Genomic DNA, 17687 nt, shown 5'->3' with positions numbered 1-17687 from the left:
AAAGTGCTGGAGCGAAAAAAAAAAATCAAGTTTGGAGAGAGCAACAGACTTAACTTTTCAAGTCTCTTTCAGAAGTTTTTCGAGCGCTTTGTTTTCATTTGAGATCTCCAGCATCCACAGATATTGGGTTGAAGGATGTGAGACCCATGTTGTACACAGGACGTTTCACATATTTTAGATAATCAGCAATAAGGATTGGAGCAATTAGCTCAATCCTTCACTGGCGGCACGGTAGCACAGTTGCTTCACAGCTCCAGGGACCCAGGTTTGACTCCCGCTTGGGGTACTGTCTGTGCGGAGTCTGCAGGTTCTCCCCGTGTGTGCGTTATTTCCTCCGGGTGCTCCAGTTTCCTCCCACAGTCCAAAGATGTGCAAGTTAGGTGGATTGGCCATGCTAAATTGCCCTTAGTGTCCAAAATAGGTTGGGTGGGGTTACAGGGATAGGATGGAGGCGTGGGCTTGGGTAGGGTGCTCTTTCCAAGGGCCGGTGCAGACTTGTTGGGCCGAATGGCCTCCTTCTGCACTGTAAATTCTATAATTCTACGAGCTCAAGATCTCTTAATCCGTTCTTGGGTACTTAATAAAACCAATAAGTGAAGAAACTAAAGCAAGCACCAATAATAGCAGCAGAGTCAACGTGGTTTTCAGCTAAACTATGAAGAATACATTCTTTAATTTTGCATTTAGGCTTCTACATTAATTACAGCTCTTTCGACTACAAGTATTGCAATGCCTTTTTATATGAACTAAGCTCGTCCAAGGGACAAAATAGATTTGAGTCACATCGAAGAGGCAAAACAAACATCACAAAGGGATGTCTCATACATACATTATTGTGGCTCTCCTCACTCGCCTGTGGTGTATCTGCAATGGAGTAATCTATTCCAGGAGAGCTCAATTCCAGTGAGGACCGGATGGGCAGGCTCATCAGTCTTTTAGGAGCATTTTTTGCTGCTTGACGGGCTACAACAAATAAAACATTTTGATGATTTGTTTTTATAAAAACAAACAAATTCGTTACTGAACTTCAAAGAAAGTAGTATTTCAATCATAGTTTTCCTATTTTTCAGTTATCTTTATACTTGCACACCATTCACCCTTCAGCGGAAATTACAACAACCTGGCTACATTGTGCAGTTGCATTAACCGCTTTACCAGCTAGAAGTCAATTTCATAAGGCAATATAAGAAGCTAAGAAATAGGAACAGGAATAGATGACGTGTCCCCTCAAAACAATCATGGCTGATCTTTCCCTTAACTCCACTTCCCCGCCACTCCCCATATCCCTCAAATTCCTGCAAGACAAAAAATCTGGCTCTCAAAACCTTAAATATATTCAATAATGTTGCATCCGCAGCACTCTGGGCAGAAAATCCAAAAGATTTGCCGCTCTTTGCAGAGACTTCCTCTCAGCCCAGTCCGAACTGAGTGATCGATTATCTCCATGTGCCCCTGTGTTCTACCTTCCCAGCCAAGGGAAACAATCTCTCAGTTTCTACCTTGTCAAGTCCCTTCAGAATACCGAATGTTTCAATAGCTTCATCTTCTCAACTCCAGAGTGCTGTGTTGACCTAAGTTACTGAGCCTCTCATTATGGAATATCCCAGAATTAATCTGGTGAATCTTTGCTGTACTGCCTTCAATGCAAGTATATCCTTCCTGAAATACAGAGACCAAAATTGTGCACAGTACTCCAGATGTGGTGTCACAGCTTTTAAAAGTATCCTGTTTCCCTATTCTTATTCCCGCAGTGAATAACACCTGCACGTTATACCCCATCTGCCACCGTGTGGCCCACTTGCTTAAAATGTCTATATCTTGTTGCAGCCACTGTGGTCTCCTCATAACTTAATGCATTGTCAGAAAATCTAGAAACATTACACTCTCGCTCATCATCTATCTACTTAATACAGATTGTAAATTGAAATGCAGAATGATCTTAAACTAGAATTCCACAACTGTGAAGTATCGGTTCAAAAACATTTTTTTCCTTTTGTTTTATTCATTTGGAGTACCCAATTCATATTTTCCAATTAAGGGGCAATTTAGTGTGGCCAATCCACCTGGCCTGCACATCTTTGGGTTGTGGGGGCGAAACCCACGCCAACACGGGGAGAATGTGCAAACTCCACACGGACAGTGACCCAGAGCCGGGATTGAACCTGGGACCTCGGCGCCGTGAGGCAGCAGTGCCAACCACTGCGCCACCGTGCTGCTCTTGGTTCAAAAATTGACATGCAACAGCTGTCCTTATTATTGAAACTCTAAAAGCATTTATTCCCCCAAGATATGTCAGTTGGTAACTGTACCATATAGCGGGCAACCAAGTTGTATCGACTAATAAAGTCCACGGTTTTGTCCCTGCTCTGTCCCAACAGTTGAGCCAATGCAAATGTCTTCAATATCCTTAATAAAGGCTGTGGTTCCACTCCTAATGTCGATCCAGTAAATTATGCATCAGGTTTGGTGATCCTCAGACTTAAACAGCCCATTAAGACTCAATTGCTAAATCCACACCAGAAGAATGGAACTTGGAATAGGTATTAGTATATAGCTACCGCCATCTCAAATCTCAAAGAAAATCACGGTCAAACGGCAAAAATCTCAGTTAAATCAATATCAAGCGACTTTGGTCAGAATAAAGGAACCATTCCAGTGTTTTTTCACATCAGCTCCGCATGTCAAAAGTGCTGTTTGATTGAACTGAACTGACTATTGCATTGCATGTACTGCAACACAAGTTTCAGGATCCCAGTCCATTTTTTTTTTTTAGAAAATATTTTATTGTGGCATTTATAATTTTAACATTTTAAACTTCAGAGATCCAACACAAACAAAAACCCCACCATATCATACCCAACTCCACCCAGCCCTAAACCCGAACTACGCCGCACATTAGATTCCTACTCTTGTTCGTCAATTCCAAGCCCCCCCCCCCACCCCTCCTGCTGACGGTCAATTCTCCTTGAAGTCGACGAACGGCTGCCACCTCTAAGCGAACCCCTGTAAAGAACCTCTTAAGGTGCACTTCATTTTCTCGAACCTAGGAAACCCTGCCATGTTACTGATCCAAACCCCAGACTTTGGAGCCTCCGAGTCTCTCCATCCCAGCAAAATCCGTCTCCGGGCCACCAGGGAGGCAAAGGCCAAAACGTCGGCCTCTCTCCCGCCCTGGGATCCCAGATCTTCGGATACTCCAAATATTGCCACCTCTAGACTCGGAGTCACCCTCCCTTCCAAGACCTCTGACATGACATCTGAAAATCCCTGCCAAAATCCCTTTTCGTGCATTTATAACCTGCCTTTGCACCTTTACTAACCTTGTCGCGCACCTCCAATATGGTTTAAGAACCCGTTTTACCTAAAGATTATCTTCCTAACTATGTTCTGACACTTTCAATCTTCCCACTTCTGCCAAAGCACGGGAAGAAAATTAACAATCGAGGTTGACCAAGATACCCGGATAACTCTCAAAACTTCACCAAATAGGTACTGAGAGTTAAATTGATCTCCCGGATAGACTTACGGGGCCTCAGTTTAATGCTTCAATTGAAAGGGGCTGGTTTAGCTCACTGGGCTAAATCGCTGGCTTTTAAAGCAGACCAAGCAGGCTAGCAGCACGGTTCGATTCCCGTACCAGCCTCCCCAGAATGTGGCGACTAGGGGCTTTTCACAGTAACTTCATTGAAGCCTACTCGTGACAATAAGCGATTTTCATTTCATTTCATTTTCATTGCAAAATCAGTATTTCTGACAAAATGCACTGAAGAATACGTGCTTAAATCATGGGCGAGGAGGTTGAACACTCTCCCTTCATCCTTTTAAAAAGGTTGAGTTCATAAATAGCTCGTACCCTGGAAAGCACTTTCTGTTGCACGTCTTTTCAGTTCAGCCTCTTCTTCCTCCTGTTTCTTCTTTCTATTAAAAAAAAGGGCAAAAAGCAAAGATCACAGTTTTACAAGACAACCATAATTCACACGGGAGATTTCCACTCAGAAAATTTAACAATTCCGACTTTGGTTTCACTACTAGATAATAAAGCTAATACCCGCTCATTGTTTCATCTTTTTTCCATACTTACACGACAATATCATTCCAAGTGTCCTGAAGTTTACTATCTACATGGCCAGCTTGGATCAGCTCTGCTTCTCTCTTCACTTTCCTATGGAATCCAAATTTAAATATGAATTATAATAATCTTTATTGTCACAAGTAGGCTTATATTAACACTGCAATGAAGTTACTGTGAATAGCCCCCAGTCGTCACATTCCGGCGTCTGTTCGGGTACACAGAGGGAGAATTCAGAATGTCCAATTCTAACAGCATGTCTTTTGGGACTTGTGGGAGGAAACCGGAGCACCCGGAGAAAACCCACACAGACATATGGGAGACGTGCAGACTTCCAACAGACAGTGACCCAAGCCGGGAATCGCATCTGGGACCCTGGTGCTGTGAAGCAACAGTGCTAACCACTGTGCTACCGTGCCGTTCATTAGAAGTCTGTTGCAAGTTTCAAGCTCATCAGTGGTCAGTCCAGATACTTTCCACCTTATAATATTAGGCAGCTATTAGTTATTATCGCTCACAATGTCCATCTGCACAAACAACCTGAAAATATTTCAACATTGTCATTTACAAAGGCAGGTAAACCCACATTTTAGCCTTGACACATAATCCACTGCAAGATAAGACATTGATTTTTGGGACCAGCAGCAGCTGAAGGTAAACGGATGAACATGCCCAACTAACACACTGACACCATGAAACTATTACCTAAACAACATGTAGCCATCTGTAACTATCTGCTAATTCCCTGCATAGGTTAAAATGGCACAAACAGCATACATGTTCTTAAACATGAAACTTTAAATATTTTGCAAAAGGGCTTTCAAAGATTTAGAATGTTAAACCTCTTAAGCAGTTTAGTTTCTCCTTTATCACAGGTGAATAATGATTTTGTGGACTAGACATTATATTTAGATGAATAGTCAACACAGTCTCAAACATGAAACACATTCAAGAAATTAAAATCTAAAAACACAGTAGTTAAAAAACAATAAAGAAATATGTTAAGCAATAATCGAGGGACAGGAAGCAATTGTTTACACGGGGAAGACAGGGGAACAAAACATTTAACAGTAGAAGTTCTGTTTTTACAGGGAAAGGAATATATAGTCAACAGATAAAGTTGAAAGAGAAAAATATACCGCTGCACCAAGTCTGGATTAGTTTTGGACCAGCCAGAGTATCCAAATTAGAGAGAATCAATTTCTGCATTGACACAAAAAAGTAACTGAGTGTGACTTATCCAAGACTCAATATCTTGGATTAAGTTGTTGAAAAACCACTTGGCCAAAGGCAGTGTAAACACCAAAATCACGATTTCCTTCCCTTTTCAAATATATTTGTTTATATGCAGATTGACCAAATAATGAATGCAACAAATTTGTGCCGTCCTGACCTGTATTTCTCCTGAGTCTCTTTAATAAGCTTCTTCAACTCATCGATTCGCTCAGCAGTAAGTTTACGAACAATTACATCCTCCACGGTTTCCACAACTTCTCCTTTCTCGCCACGCTTCCGCCTGCAAATGGATTGGTGGGGTCGTTGCAATAAAGGAACCATTATATTTAAGAAAGATTTTAAGTTACTGACATGCACACAAATATGGATTAAACACTTACTTGGGAGTCTCTGTCGTCTCCAGCAGTTCAGAATATTGCGATGCACAATGCTATATATTAAAAAAAACATAAACAAGTACAAGTTTTATGATAACCCAGACGCAGTACATCAATCATAAGACTGGAGGAGGTAGAGATGGAGGTGGGCGATGTTACAGAGATAGAATGGAGAGTAAATGGAGCCATAAACTCAGTTTGGGTGACGAAGAGAACACCAATTGCAAAGCCTTTTCTTTTATTCAATCGTGGGATATGGGTATCAACATTGATTGTCCGTCCCGAATTGGTGGTGGTCTGTTTCAACCTTGGAAAATATGGGGAGGGGGATTGATGGAGTTAAAATTATCTTTTTGAATGTCTTTTCTACAGTCTGACAGGCAAAAAGAAAATCAATTAAAAAGCAGAAAGCAACCAATCAAGAGAAGGAAAACAAAAACATGACAATGAATTAACCAAACAACATAGAATTCACAAGACACAACACAGAGGCGCACAACAACCTAAATAAACCTTGCTAAGTATTATGATGATTTACAAATTTCTTCCTTCATTAAGCTGGTCAAAAAATTGAGCTCTTGCCTTTTGTGAAAACCAGTCAGGTGGGCGTCCGGGTTCTGCAAAAGGTTTGATTGCCCGGCTAACCGATACCCTGCAGAGATTGACAGACAAATCTTTGTTGGTTCCACGTTAATAATCTGCTGCACACTTTAAAATCAGCATTTAAAATTACCATTACATTTGTTTTCTTTTAGACGTTGGTGCTCAAAGTAGGAATATTAATGATTCGATCAGACACCCAACATCAGGACCAAGTATTCCTGATCAGGTTTTCAAGGTTTTCAGAACAGGTTAAATAAAAAGTTATGTTCCTTCACCGTTGTTCCAATTGTGCGCTTAACATGCAACTGCAGTTGAGCACCCTCTGCTGTATCATGGTCTAGCACAGGGGTGGGCAAACTTTTCCGTGCAAGGGCCGCATTCAGAAATTCACAATTCACAAAGGGCCGCATAGTATATTAAGTAAAATAATTACTTCACCCGGTTATGATTCTGGGCGCCTCATATAGAACATAGAACAGTACAGCACAGAACAGGCCCTTCGGCCCTCGACGTTGTGCCAAGCAATGATCACCCTACTCAAGTCAACGTATCCACCCTATGCCAGTAAGTAATCCAACAGCCCCCCCACCCATTAACCTTTAAAAAAAAATTTTTTAAAAAAAAAATTTTTTTTTTTTAGAAAAATTTTTTTTTTTTTTTTTTTTAATGACTTGGTGGGCCGCAGAAATGCCTTTGGCGGGCCGCATGCGGCCCGCGGGCCGTAGTTTGCCCACCCCTGGTCTAGCATGACATGATTTCCTTGGTTTCTCAAAGTGAGTTTAACATTTTGCTGGACTATGCCCATTGCAAGCTAGCCTATAACCTACTAAACCCATTCTATTATTAAAGGCTTCCCAAAAGGCAAAGATGTTGTTCATCTCACCACCCCAGGTGACCAAGAAATGGAAAGGAGAGCGAGACAACTCCCCACACAACCTTCAAAACTCTTCATGGAGACGATGCAGAGCAGCCTGGCTGGAACATTTCCACTAACAATGCTGCAAACTGCAAGCGTAAAATGGTAGCCAAGTGGATTTCCTGATTTTTCAATCATATTCATGAGGGAATCTCCTGCCTCCTCTCCTCACTTGTATGCAATACGTCTATTCTCAGCTTGCTCTAATAAACATACTGAAAAAATGTTTCAGCATAATCTGAGGTAATGAAGAGAATCATTATTTTTTTTCTTTTTAAAACATTTTTATTCTCCACCTTTTTCACATTTTCTCCCAACACCAACAATAAACAATAATCAGTAACAAATATGTCAATCCCCATATCAATAACAACAATCCCATCCTCCCACCAAACCCCAAACATTAGCCCGCATGTTAACATAAACAAATGACAAAAAGGAATCAAGAATCACCCACAGTCACCATTAACACACAGTTCCCCTCCCAACCAGCCCCCCCCCCCCAAACTAATGTTCGATGTTATCCAGTTCTTGAAAGTGCACAATGAATAATGCCCATGAATTGTAGAACCCCTCCCTCCTTCCCCTCAGTTCAAACAACCTTCTCAAGAGTCAAGAATTCCAACAGGTCCCCCCGCCACGCCAGGGCACAGGGTAGAGAGGTTGCTCTCCATCCCATCAGGATCCACCTTCGGGCGATCCTGGATGGTCCGACGAAGAGGATAATTATGATGGCCCTTAAAAGAATTTTATGTGCCCTCCGCCTATTTGAACCTTACTTTCCAGGCATAACTTCAGTCCAGGTTAGTTTTCTTCTCCGCTGTAATCTCAAAGTGTAAAGAAAATACGCTGCAATTAAAGTGAGACAGCATTCCACAGAATGCCTACAGTGCAGAAGGAAGCCATTCAGCCCATCATGTCTGCACCTCTGAAAGAGCATTCTACCAAAGCCCACTCCACCACCCTATCCCCGTAACTCCATCCAACCTGTGCATCTTTGGGCATCAAGGGGCAATTTAGCATTGCCGATCCACCTCACCCTGTTACATTAACTCAAAATTATTGTGTGCGCAGTCAATAAATGGTCAACTTTGCAATACTGAATTTGGCTCTTTCGAGTTCAAAGAGTGAATATATCTCAACTCTGACTGCAACGTTTCATATCTAGCAGCTTCCTGATTGAGTTGTACTTTGTTGTGTGTCACCCACCAATTTTGGTCTCCACTCCGCATCACTGAAGATGCCAAACATAGTTTCTCGCGGATTGACCATGGTTCAGTCGGGCCAGTACTCATCAATTTGTGCTCTTTGAAAGAAAGAGAGAGTCCAAAATTATTGACTGGGAGGAGAGATAAAACAGGATAAAAATGAAATAGCATCAATCCAAACCCATAGCAACTACTAACCCATGTTCTGCTACCACAACAGTTCTCCTCTTGGCTTGAATAGTAAGGTTCAAACTAACCAGGTCAGTTACAAGGACAATCCAAGATAGTAAAGAAACATACTGGTTGGGGAACGTAGTGACCATTACAACTAGCGTTTTAACAGTACAATCGAAATACTGGAAGACCAAATTTATACTTACAAGTGATGAGAAACTGCAGAAGCCATGGTTAATTGTTACAACAACTCTAAAACTGGAACAATATTATTTAGACTTTTATTTATGCATAGCCCCAAATATTACATGATGCATTGCAAATGTATTTTCTTTGATGTCGCTCAAAGACTTGGGTAAAAGAACGTGTGATCAATGCTCATCTTCAGCTCTCTTTCTCCTTTCTCTTTCTTCTTTTCCCTGCCATTCTCCTTATTCCTCTATCCCCATCTCTTTCCAGGGACTGGACTTTGTTTCACTGTTATTGCTGTATGTGGTTCTCTGTTTACCAATTGCACTTGTTCTCTACTTTTCTCCGTATTACATCCATTTCCCTTCCACTCCTTTGTTGTCTCTTCCTTCACACGTTGCATTTTTTAAAAACTATTTATGTGTGGAGTGTGTGATGGAAAATTGTTGTTGTCTGTAATAATTGGCATTCAAGTAATGAACCGTAATTAAAAATAAAAAGTATATAACAATGAATGCATGAATTAAAAGTATATAACAATGGTGCTCCTCACTAAAATGTAATAATAATAATCTTTATTGTCACAAGTAGGCTGACATTAACACTGCAATGAAGTTACTGTGAAAACCCTCTAGTCGCCACATTCCGGCGCCTGTTCGGGTACACAGAGGGAGAATTCAGAATGTCCAATTCACCTAACAGCATGTCTTTCGGGACTTGTGGGAGGAAACCGGAGCACCCGGAGGAAACCCACGCAGACATGGGGAGAACGTGCAGACTCCACGCAGACATGGGGAGAACGTGCAGACTCCACACAGACAGTGACCCAAACCGGAAATCAAACCTGGGTCCCTGGTGCTGTGAATCAACAGTGTTAACCAGTAAACTCACTGTTGACCCTTTAAGCACCTACTCTATTTTTATCCCACCCATCGGTTTACTATTTTTTCCTCCACAGCGACGTTGGCAGCTCTTCTTGAAACCAAATGCAAAATCTAACTTTAGGACCTCAACATACCGTCTGCCTCCACAAGCTGATCTCTCTTTTGGTCGCAATCTCTCACCCCTCCCCCTCAAGCTCGCAACCTCTCACACCCCCCCCCCCCCCCCCCAAGCTCTCACTCACCCCCCCCCCAGCTCTCACTCACCCCCCCCCAAGCTCTCACTCACCCCCCCCAAGCTCTCACTCACCCCCCCCCCAAGCTCTCACTCACCCCCCCCCCCAAGCTCTCACTCACCCCCCCCCCCAAGCTCTCACTCCCCCCCCCCCCAAGCTCTCACTCACCCCCCCCCCCAAGCTCTCACTCACCCCCCCCCAAGCTCTCACTCACCCCCCCCAAGCTCTCACTCACCCCCCCCAAGCTCTCACTCACCCCCCCCAAACTCTCACTCACCCCCCCCAAACTCTCACTCACCCCCCCTGCTCTCACTCACCCCCCCGCCCCAAGCTCTCACTCACCCCCCCCAAGCTCTCACTCACCCCCCCGCCCCAAGCTCTCACTCACCCCCCCTTGCTCTCACTCACCCCCCCCAAGCTCTCACCCACCCACCCCCCCGAGCTCTCACTCACCCCCCCCTGCTCTCACTCACCCCCCCCCTGCTCTCACTCACCCCCCCCCTGCTCTCACTCACCCCCCCGCCCCGAGCTCTCATTCACCCCCCCCCCGAGCTCTCACTCACCCCCCCCCCCCGAGCTCTCACTCACCCCCCCCGCTCTCACTCACCCCCCCCGCTCTCACTCACCCCCCCAGCTCTCACTCACCCCCCCCGAGCTCTCACCCACCCACCCCCCGAGCTCTCACCCCCCCCCCGAGCTCTCACCCACCCCCCCGAGCTCTCACACCCACCCCCCCGAGCTCTCACTCACCCCCCCTGCTCTCACTCACCCCCCCAAGCTCTCACTCACCCCCCCCCCCCAAGCTCTCACTCACCACCCCCCCAGCTCTCACTCACCACCCCCCCCCCCAGCTCAGTCACCACCCCCCCCAGCTCTCACTCACCACCCCCCCCAGCTCTCACTCACCACCCCCCCCAGCTCTTACTCACCACCACCCCCAGCTCTCACTCACCACCCCCCCCACCAGCTCTCACTCACCACCCCCCCCAGCTCTCACTCACCACCCCCCCCCCCAGCTCTCACTCCCCACCCCCCCCAGCTCTCACTCACCACCACCCCCCCCCCAGCTCTCACTCACCACCCCCCCCCAGCTCTCACTCACCACCCCCCCCAGCTCTCACTCACCCCCCCCAGCTCTCACTCACCCCCCCCCAGCTCTCACTCACCACCCCCCCCCAGCTCTCACTCACCACCCCCCCCAGCTCTCACTCACCACCCCCCCCAGCTCTCACTCACCACCCCCCCAGCTCTCACTCACCACCACCCCCCCCAGCTCTCACTCACCACCACCCCCCCCAGCTCTCACTCACCACCACCCCCCCCAGCTCTCACTCACCACCACCCCCCCCAGCTCTCACTCACCACCCCCCCCAGCTCTCACTCACCACCCCCCCAGCTCTCACTCACCACCCCCCCCCCAGCTCTCACTCACCACCCCCCCCAGCTCTCACTCACCACCCCCCCCCTCCTCACTCACCACACCACCCCACCCCTCACTCACTCACCACCCCCCCCCCCAGCTCTCACTCACCACCACCCCCCCCCAGCTCTCACTCACCCCCCCCCCCCAGCTCTCACTCACCACCCCCCCCCCCAGCTCTCACTCACCACCCCCCCCAGCTCTCACTCACCACCCCCCCCCCCCAGCTCTCACTCACCACCCACCCCCCCCAGCTCTCACTCACCATCACCCCCCCAGCTCTCACTCACCACCACCCCCCCCAGCACTCACTCACCACCACCCCCCCAGCTCTCACTCACCACCACCCCCCCCCAGCTCTCACTCACCACCACCCCCCCCAGCTCTCACTCACCACCCCCCCCCAGCTCTCACTCACCCCCCCCCCCCCCAGCCCCAGCTCTCACTCACCACCACCCCCCCCCCCAGCCCCAGCTCTCACTCACCACCCCCCCCCAGCTCTCACTCACCACCCCCCCCCAGCTCTCACTCACCACCCCCCCCCCAGCTCTCACTCACCACCACCCCCCCAGCTCTCACTCACCACCCCCCCCAGCTCTCACTCACCCCCCCCCCCCAGCTCTCACTCACCACCCCCCCCCCCCCAGCTCTCACTCACCACCCCCCCCAGCTCTCACTCACCACCCCCCCCCAGCTCTCACTCACCACCCCCCCCAGCTCTCACTCACCACCACCCCCCCCAGCTCTCACTCACCACCACCCCCCCCTCCTCACTCACCGCACCACCCCACCCCTCACTCACTCACCACCCCCCCCAGCTCTCACTCACCACCCCCCCCCCAGCTCTCACTCACCACCCCCCCCCCCAGCTCTCACTCACCACCCCCCCCCAGCTCTCACTCACCACCCCCCCCCCCAGCTCTCACTCACCACCCCCCCCCCCCAGCTCTCACTCACCACCCCCCCCCCCCAGCTCTCACTCACCACCCCCCCCCAGCTCTCACTCACCACCACCCCCCCAGCTCTCACTCACCACCACCCCCCCCAGCACTCACTCACCACCCCCCCCAGCTCTCACTCACCACCACCCCCCCCCCAGCCCCAGCTCTCACTCACCACCCCCCCCCCCCCAGCCCCAGCTCTCACTCACCACCCCCCCCAGCTCTCACTCACCCCCCCCCCCCCCAGCTCTCACTCAACACCCCCCCCCAGCTCTCACTCACCACCACCCCCCCCAGCTCTCACTCACCACCCCCCCCAGCTCTCACTCACCACCCCCCCCAGCTCTCACTCACCACCCCCCCCCAGCTCTCACTCACCACCCCCCCCAGCTCTCACTCACCACCCCCCCCAGCTCTCACTCACCACCCCCCCCAGCTCTCACTCACCACCCCCCCCCCAGCTCTCACTCACCACCCCCCCCCCAGCTCTCACTCACCACCCCCCCCCAGCTCTCACTCACCACCCCCCCAGCTCTCACTCACCACCCCCCCCCAGCTCTCACTCACCACCCCCCCCAGCTCTCACTCACCACCCCCCCCCCAGCTCTCACTCACCCCCCCCCCCCAGCTCTCACTCACCACCCCCCCCCAGCTCTCACTCACCACCACCCCCCCTCCTCACTCACCGCACCACCCCACCCCTCACTCACTCACCACCCCCCCCAGCTCTCACTCACCACCCCCCCCCCAGCTCTCACTCACCACCCCCCCAGCTCTCACTCACCACCCCCCCCAGCTCTCACTCACCACCCCCCCCCCCCCAGCTCTCACTCACCACACCCCCCCCCCCCCCCAGCTCTCACTCACCACACCCCCCCCCCCCCAGCTCTCACTCACCACACCCCCTCCAAGCTCTCAGTCACCACCCCCCCACACACACACACAGCCACCGTCTCTCTCTCTCACTTACTGCCGCTCCCGGCCGCCATCATCCCAGCAAGCATTGCGCGCACCGACCTCTGACCCCCCGTCCCAAACCCCGCCTGCAGGCCCCGCGGTAACCAGGCAACAGGCCGGGGGTAACCAGGCAACAGACCCCGCGGTAACCAGGCAACAGGCCCGGGGGTAACCAGGCAACAGGCCCCGCGGTAACCAGGCAACAGGCCCGGGGGTAACCAGGCAACAGGCCCGGGGGTAACCTGTATGCACAGTCCCCAGTCTCCAGTTTGCATCGTCTGATCGTCCTGGCAGCTACCTTGCCTTGTTCCCATTAACATCGCTTAAAGATTCTCCAGAACGGGAAAAGTTGAAAATTATGATGTTTGAATAGTGAGGAAATTGTTAGGACAGTGGGCTGTTTAATCACGATCCAGCACTGCCCTGGCAAAATTGGGACTTCTGTTTACTCTCTTTATTATAGCCCCAGCATTGGTGTGGGTTATAGATTGATTGCTCCCCCACAAGAATACACCTTGTTTACTGTTAGGAAATATAGTGCAGTACTAAGGGAGTGCTGCATTGTTGAAGGTGCTGTCTTTTTCATGAGACATTAAACTGAGGTTCCATCTGCCTGCTTGGTGTCATGTGAAATGAATGAATGACATTCGCTTATTGTCACAAGTAGGCTTCAAATGAAGTTACTGTGAAAAGCCCCTAGTCGCCACATTCCGGCGCCTGTTCGGGGAGGCTGGTACGGGAATCGAACCGTGCTGCTGGCCTGCCTTGGTCTGCTTTCAAAGCCAGCGATTTAGCCCTGTGCTAAACAGCCCCAAGAGTACCTTTAAGAAATTGGTGTTTATAAATGGGTGTGTATATAAATATCTGTAGTGAGAGTACCTTTAAGAAATGCGTGTTTACTAGTGCAGTGATATCAGAGAGTGGGTGGAGCTGGGCTGTCTGTCAGCTTTTTACTTTCGTTTTGAGCAGGCTGCAGGGTGTGTTTTCATTTTGTTTTCAGTGTTGGAGCTGAAGCCAGACCAAGCAGGTGTACTGCTATTCTCTCTGCCATCAAAAGACTATCTCTTGATCATTTGGTGAATTCAGAATTATAAATGTTTTCAGTAGTGACTTTAACCTAATGTGCTTCTAATAAAGGGTATGTTTTTAAGTCGTATGGATGTTAAAAAGGAAAGCTTAAGGTTTACTTAGTGTTGAAGTCTTTGGGGGTTGTATTTGAATTAATGGTTGCAAAGATGTTCACTGTATGTTTTAAAAAGGTTAACTTGAGTTCATAGAATAAACATTGTTTTGCTTTAAAAAATACTTTTCCATTTCTGCTGTACCACACCTGTAGAGTGGGCCATGTGCTCCCCATACCACAATCTAATAAAAGTTGTGGGTCAGGTGAACTCCATGATACACTTTGGGGTTCTCTAAACCCTGGCCCATAACATTGGGTGGATGTAAAATATCCCATGACACTATTTTGAAGAAGCAGAGGGGAGTTCTCCCTAGTGTCCTGCCCTATATTTATCCCGCAATCAACGTCATAAAAAACAGATGACCGTGGTCATTATCACATAATAATAATCTTTACTGTCACAAGTAAGCTTGGCTAATGTGCCATTGATTGCAGAGGTTTGTTGAGCGCAAGTTGACTGTCGCGTTTCTTACAACAGTGACTCCACATCAAAATTACTCATTGGCTGTTATGCATTTTGAGACATTGTGAGGTCATGAAAGACGCTATATGAATACATGACTTTTGTAACAAGATAGTAAACTGGGGAGGTTGGTGTTAGACTTCAAGAAGACATGATTCATTTTAATAGGAAGAGCAATAAGAGGCAATAGAATCCATACAGTGCAATTCTGCGGCAACCCAATCTTTGGACACTATGGGCAGCGCGGTAAGACAGTGGGTAGCACCGTTGCTTCACAGCTCCAGTGCCTCAGGTTCAATTCCCAGCTTGGGTCACTGTCTGTGTGTAGTCTGCACGTTCTCCCAGTGTCTTCGGGGTTTCCTCCGGCTGCTCCGGTTTCCTCCCACAAGTCCCGAAAGACGTGCTGTTAGGTGAATTGAACCTTCTGAATTCTCCCTCTGTGTACCCGAACAGGTGCCGGAGTGTGGCGACTAGGGGCTTTTCACAGTAACTTCATTGCAGTGTTAATGTAAGCCTACTTGTGACAATAAAAATTATTATTCTAGCGTGGCCAATCCACCTAACCTGTGCAAATTTGGACTGTGGGAGGATCCAGAGCACCAGAGGAAACCCACGCAAACACGGGGAGAACGTGCAGACTCCGCACAGAGAGTCACCCAACGTTGGAATTAAACCCGGGTGCCTGGTGGGGACAATTGTAAAGGGATGCAGGAGACACCTGCACAAATCCCTGAAGGTGGCAGGGCAGATTGAAGAAGTGATCCTGAATTTTGTAAACATAGAACATACAGTGCAGAAGGAGGCCATTCGGCCCATCGAGTCTGCATCGACCCACTTAAGCCCTCACTTCCACCCTATCCCCGTAACCCAATAACCGCTCCTAACCTTTTTGGACACTATGGGCAAATTAGCATGGCCAATCCACCTAACCTGCACACCTTTGGACTGTGGGAGGAAACCAGAGCACCCGGAGGAAACCCACACAGACACGGGGAGGCAGAGAGGCATAGAGAACAAAAGCAAGGATTTTATGATGAACCTTTATAAATAATTTGTTCGGGCTTAACTGGAGTATTGTGCCCAAATCTGAGCGCTGCACTTTCGGATGGATGTGAAGGCTTTAGAGAGGAAATAGAATACTTTTCACTGCCACTGGACATCTGGAAGCAGTATGTGACCACGATGAAAGTAAGTGGAGGTAATTTTTCACCCCAGTTGGCCTGTGAACAGTATTATCTCAAAAACTAATGGAACGATTTTAACCACACCCCGGAGCACAGAGAGGGTATGGCCAAAAGAAGATCGATTTGTTGTTTGTGAAGGTGCAGACCTGGATTCAGATCCTGGAATTTTTTTAAAGGGTGACTTTTTTTTGATTGCTTTAGAATGTTCTGGATTGTGTCAGCTGCAGTGGTGGAATTTGTCACAGCTACCAAAATGTGGGCAGTTTTCAGAGCAGGTTGGTGGATATAAATTGACTTAAAGCCTCCTCAGTGAGACGGAAGCTAACAGGTATGATTGTCCACCTAAGAGACTCTATGTTACTGGCCATGGGTTCTGTGGGTTCTTGCGTTGCTGATGAGTCTGTTCCTAGAGCCGTATCTTCCACTGCCCTCTTGGCAGGTGTTTCCGGGAGGTGGGATCTGTCCTTGGAGTCTAGATCACTGGTATTCCTTTCTCAGGCTCTGCTTCCAGGCCTCCTCTTGCCATCGGGTGTCCTCGTAGAACTGTGCCCTTTCAATCAAGATGTTCCTCCAAGTAGGTCTTTCCTGAGCAAGGGTCTCCCAGTCATTGGCACCTATGTTGTATTTCTTGGCGCAAGCCTTCAGGGTGGCTTTGAAGCGCTTCCTTTGTCTTCTTGTTTGGGAGCCTTCTTTGAGCTAGGTGAAGATTTGTTTTGGCAGTCAGGACTCTGATATCTTAAGCGCTCGGCCGGCCCAGCGGAGTTGGCTTTGGATGAATAGGGCCTCAATGCTGGTACTCTTGGCTCCTTAAAGGTCATTGATGTTAGTAGGGCCTGTCCTCACAGCTGATCTGGAGAATTAATCTCAGACAGCATTGATGGTACCTCTCCAGGGTCTTGAGGTGGAGACTGTATGCAGTCCAAATTTCTGAGCCGTATAGAAGAATTGGAAGGACGACTGCCTTGTACACAAAGATCTTGGTGTCAGCATGGATGTCGTGGTCGTCAAAGACGCTCATCCTTGGCTGTCCGAAGGAGGCGCTTGTGGATTGGATACGATGTTGGACCTCCACATTGATGTCAGCATGAGATGAAATGAAAATCGCTTATTGTGACAAGTAGGCTTCAAATGAAGTTACTGTGAAAAGCCCCTAGTCGCCACATTCCGGCGCCTGTTCGGGGAGGCTGGTACAGGAATTGAACCGTACTGCTGGCTTGTCTTGGTCTGTTTTCAAAGCCAGCGATTTAGCCCTGTGCTAAACCAGTTCCTAGTGGCTCTCCAGGTGGCGGAAATGTTCCAGGTTTGGGAGGGTTTCTCCATTCATCTTTATGAAGGAAGTGACCGAATCTTGCCCTGGGTCGGGTTGGTAAAGGACTCGAGTCTTCTTGAGGTTGAGACTAAGACCAATTCTTCGGTGTGCTTCTGTGAAGGTGTCAAGCATGGCTTGGAGATTCTATCCTGAGAGAATGAAGATGGCAATGTCTTCCGCATACTGAAGCTCCACGAGTGATTTCAACCGTTGAGGTTGAAAGTCCATTCTGTAGACAATGTCCACTCCACTGGGAAGCTTGTTCTTGATGAGGTAAAGGATGGTGGCAATGAAGATGGAGAAAAGGGTAGGGGTAATGACACATCCTTGTTTGAATCCAG

The 17687-nt window shown here is 48.5% G+C and overlaps 1 protein-coding gene across 1 annotated transcript in view; it reads right to left on the bottom strand.

Moving 5' to 3' along the window:
- LOC119978145 (bromodomain-containing protein 8-like) overlaps positions 1-13336 on the bottom strand; it is an 86755-nt gene extending 73419 nt beyond the window's left edge. The window contains exons 1-8 of the mRNA XM_038819585.1: positions 13221-13336; positions 8411-8507; positions 6265-6334; positions 5686-5735; positions 5463-5585; positions 4082-4162; positions 3854-3918; positions 830-963 (exon numbers count right to left, since the gene is read on the bottom strand). Coding sequence (XP_038675513.1) covers positions 830-963; positions 3854-3918; positions 4082-4162; positions 5463-5585; positions 5686-5735; positions 6265-6334; positions 8411-8507; positions 13221-13254 — 654 coding nt within the window. The 5' untranslated portion in view covers positions 13255-13336. The remainder of the gene's footprint in view (positions 1-829; positions 964-3853; positions 3919-4081; positions 4163-5462; positions 5586-5685; positions 5736-6264; positions 6335-8410; positions 8508-13220) is intronic.
- Between the last annotated feature and the right edge of the window lie 4351 nt (positions 13337-17687).

The sequence above is a fragment of the Scyliorhinus canicula genome, chromosome 15 (genome assembly GCF_902713615.1).
Source record: "Scyliorhinus canicula chromosome 15, sScyCan1.1, whole genome shotgun sequence".
NCBI classification, from domain to species: domain Eukaryota; kingdom Metazoa; phylum Chordata; class Chondrichthyes; order Carcharhiniformes; family Scyliorhinidae; genus Scyliorhinus; species Scyliorhinus canicula.
Note: the sequence above shows the minus strand (reverse complement) of the source record. Positions and strands in the feature narration are given on the sequence as shown.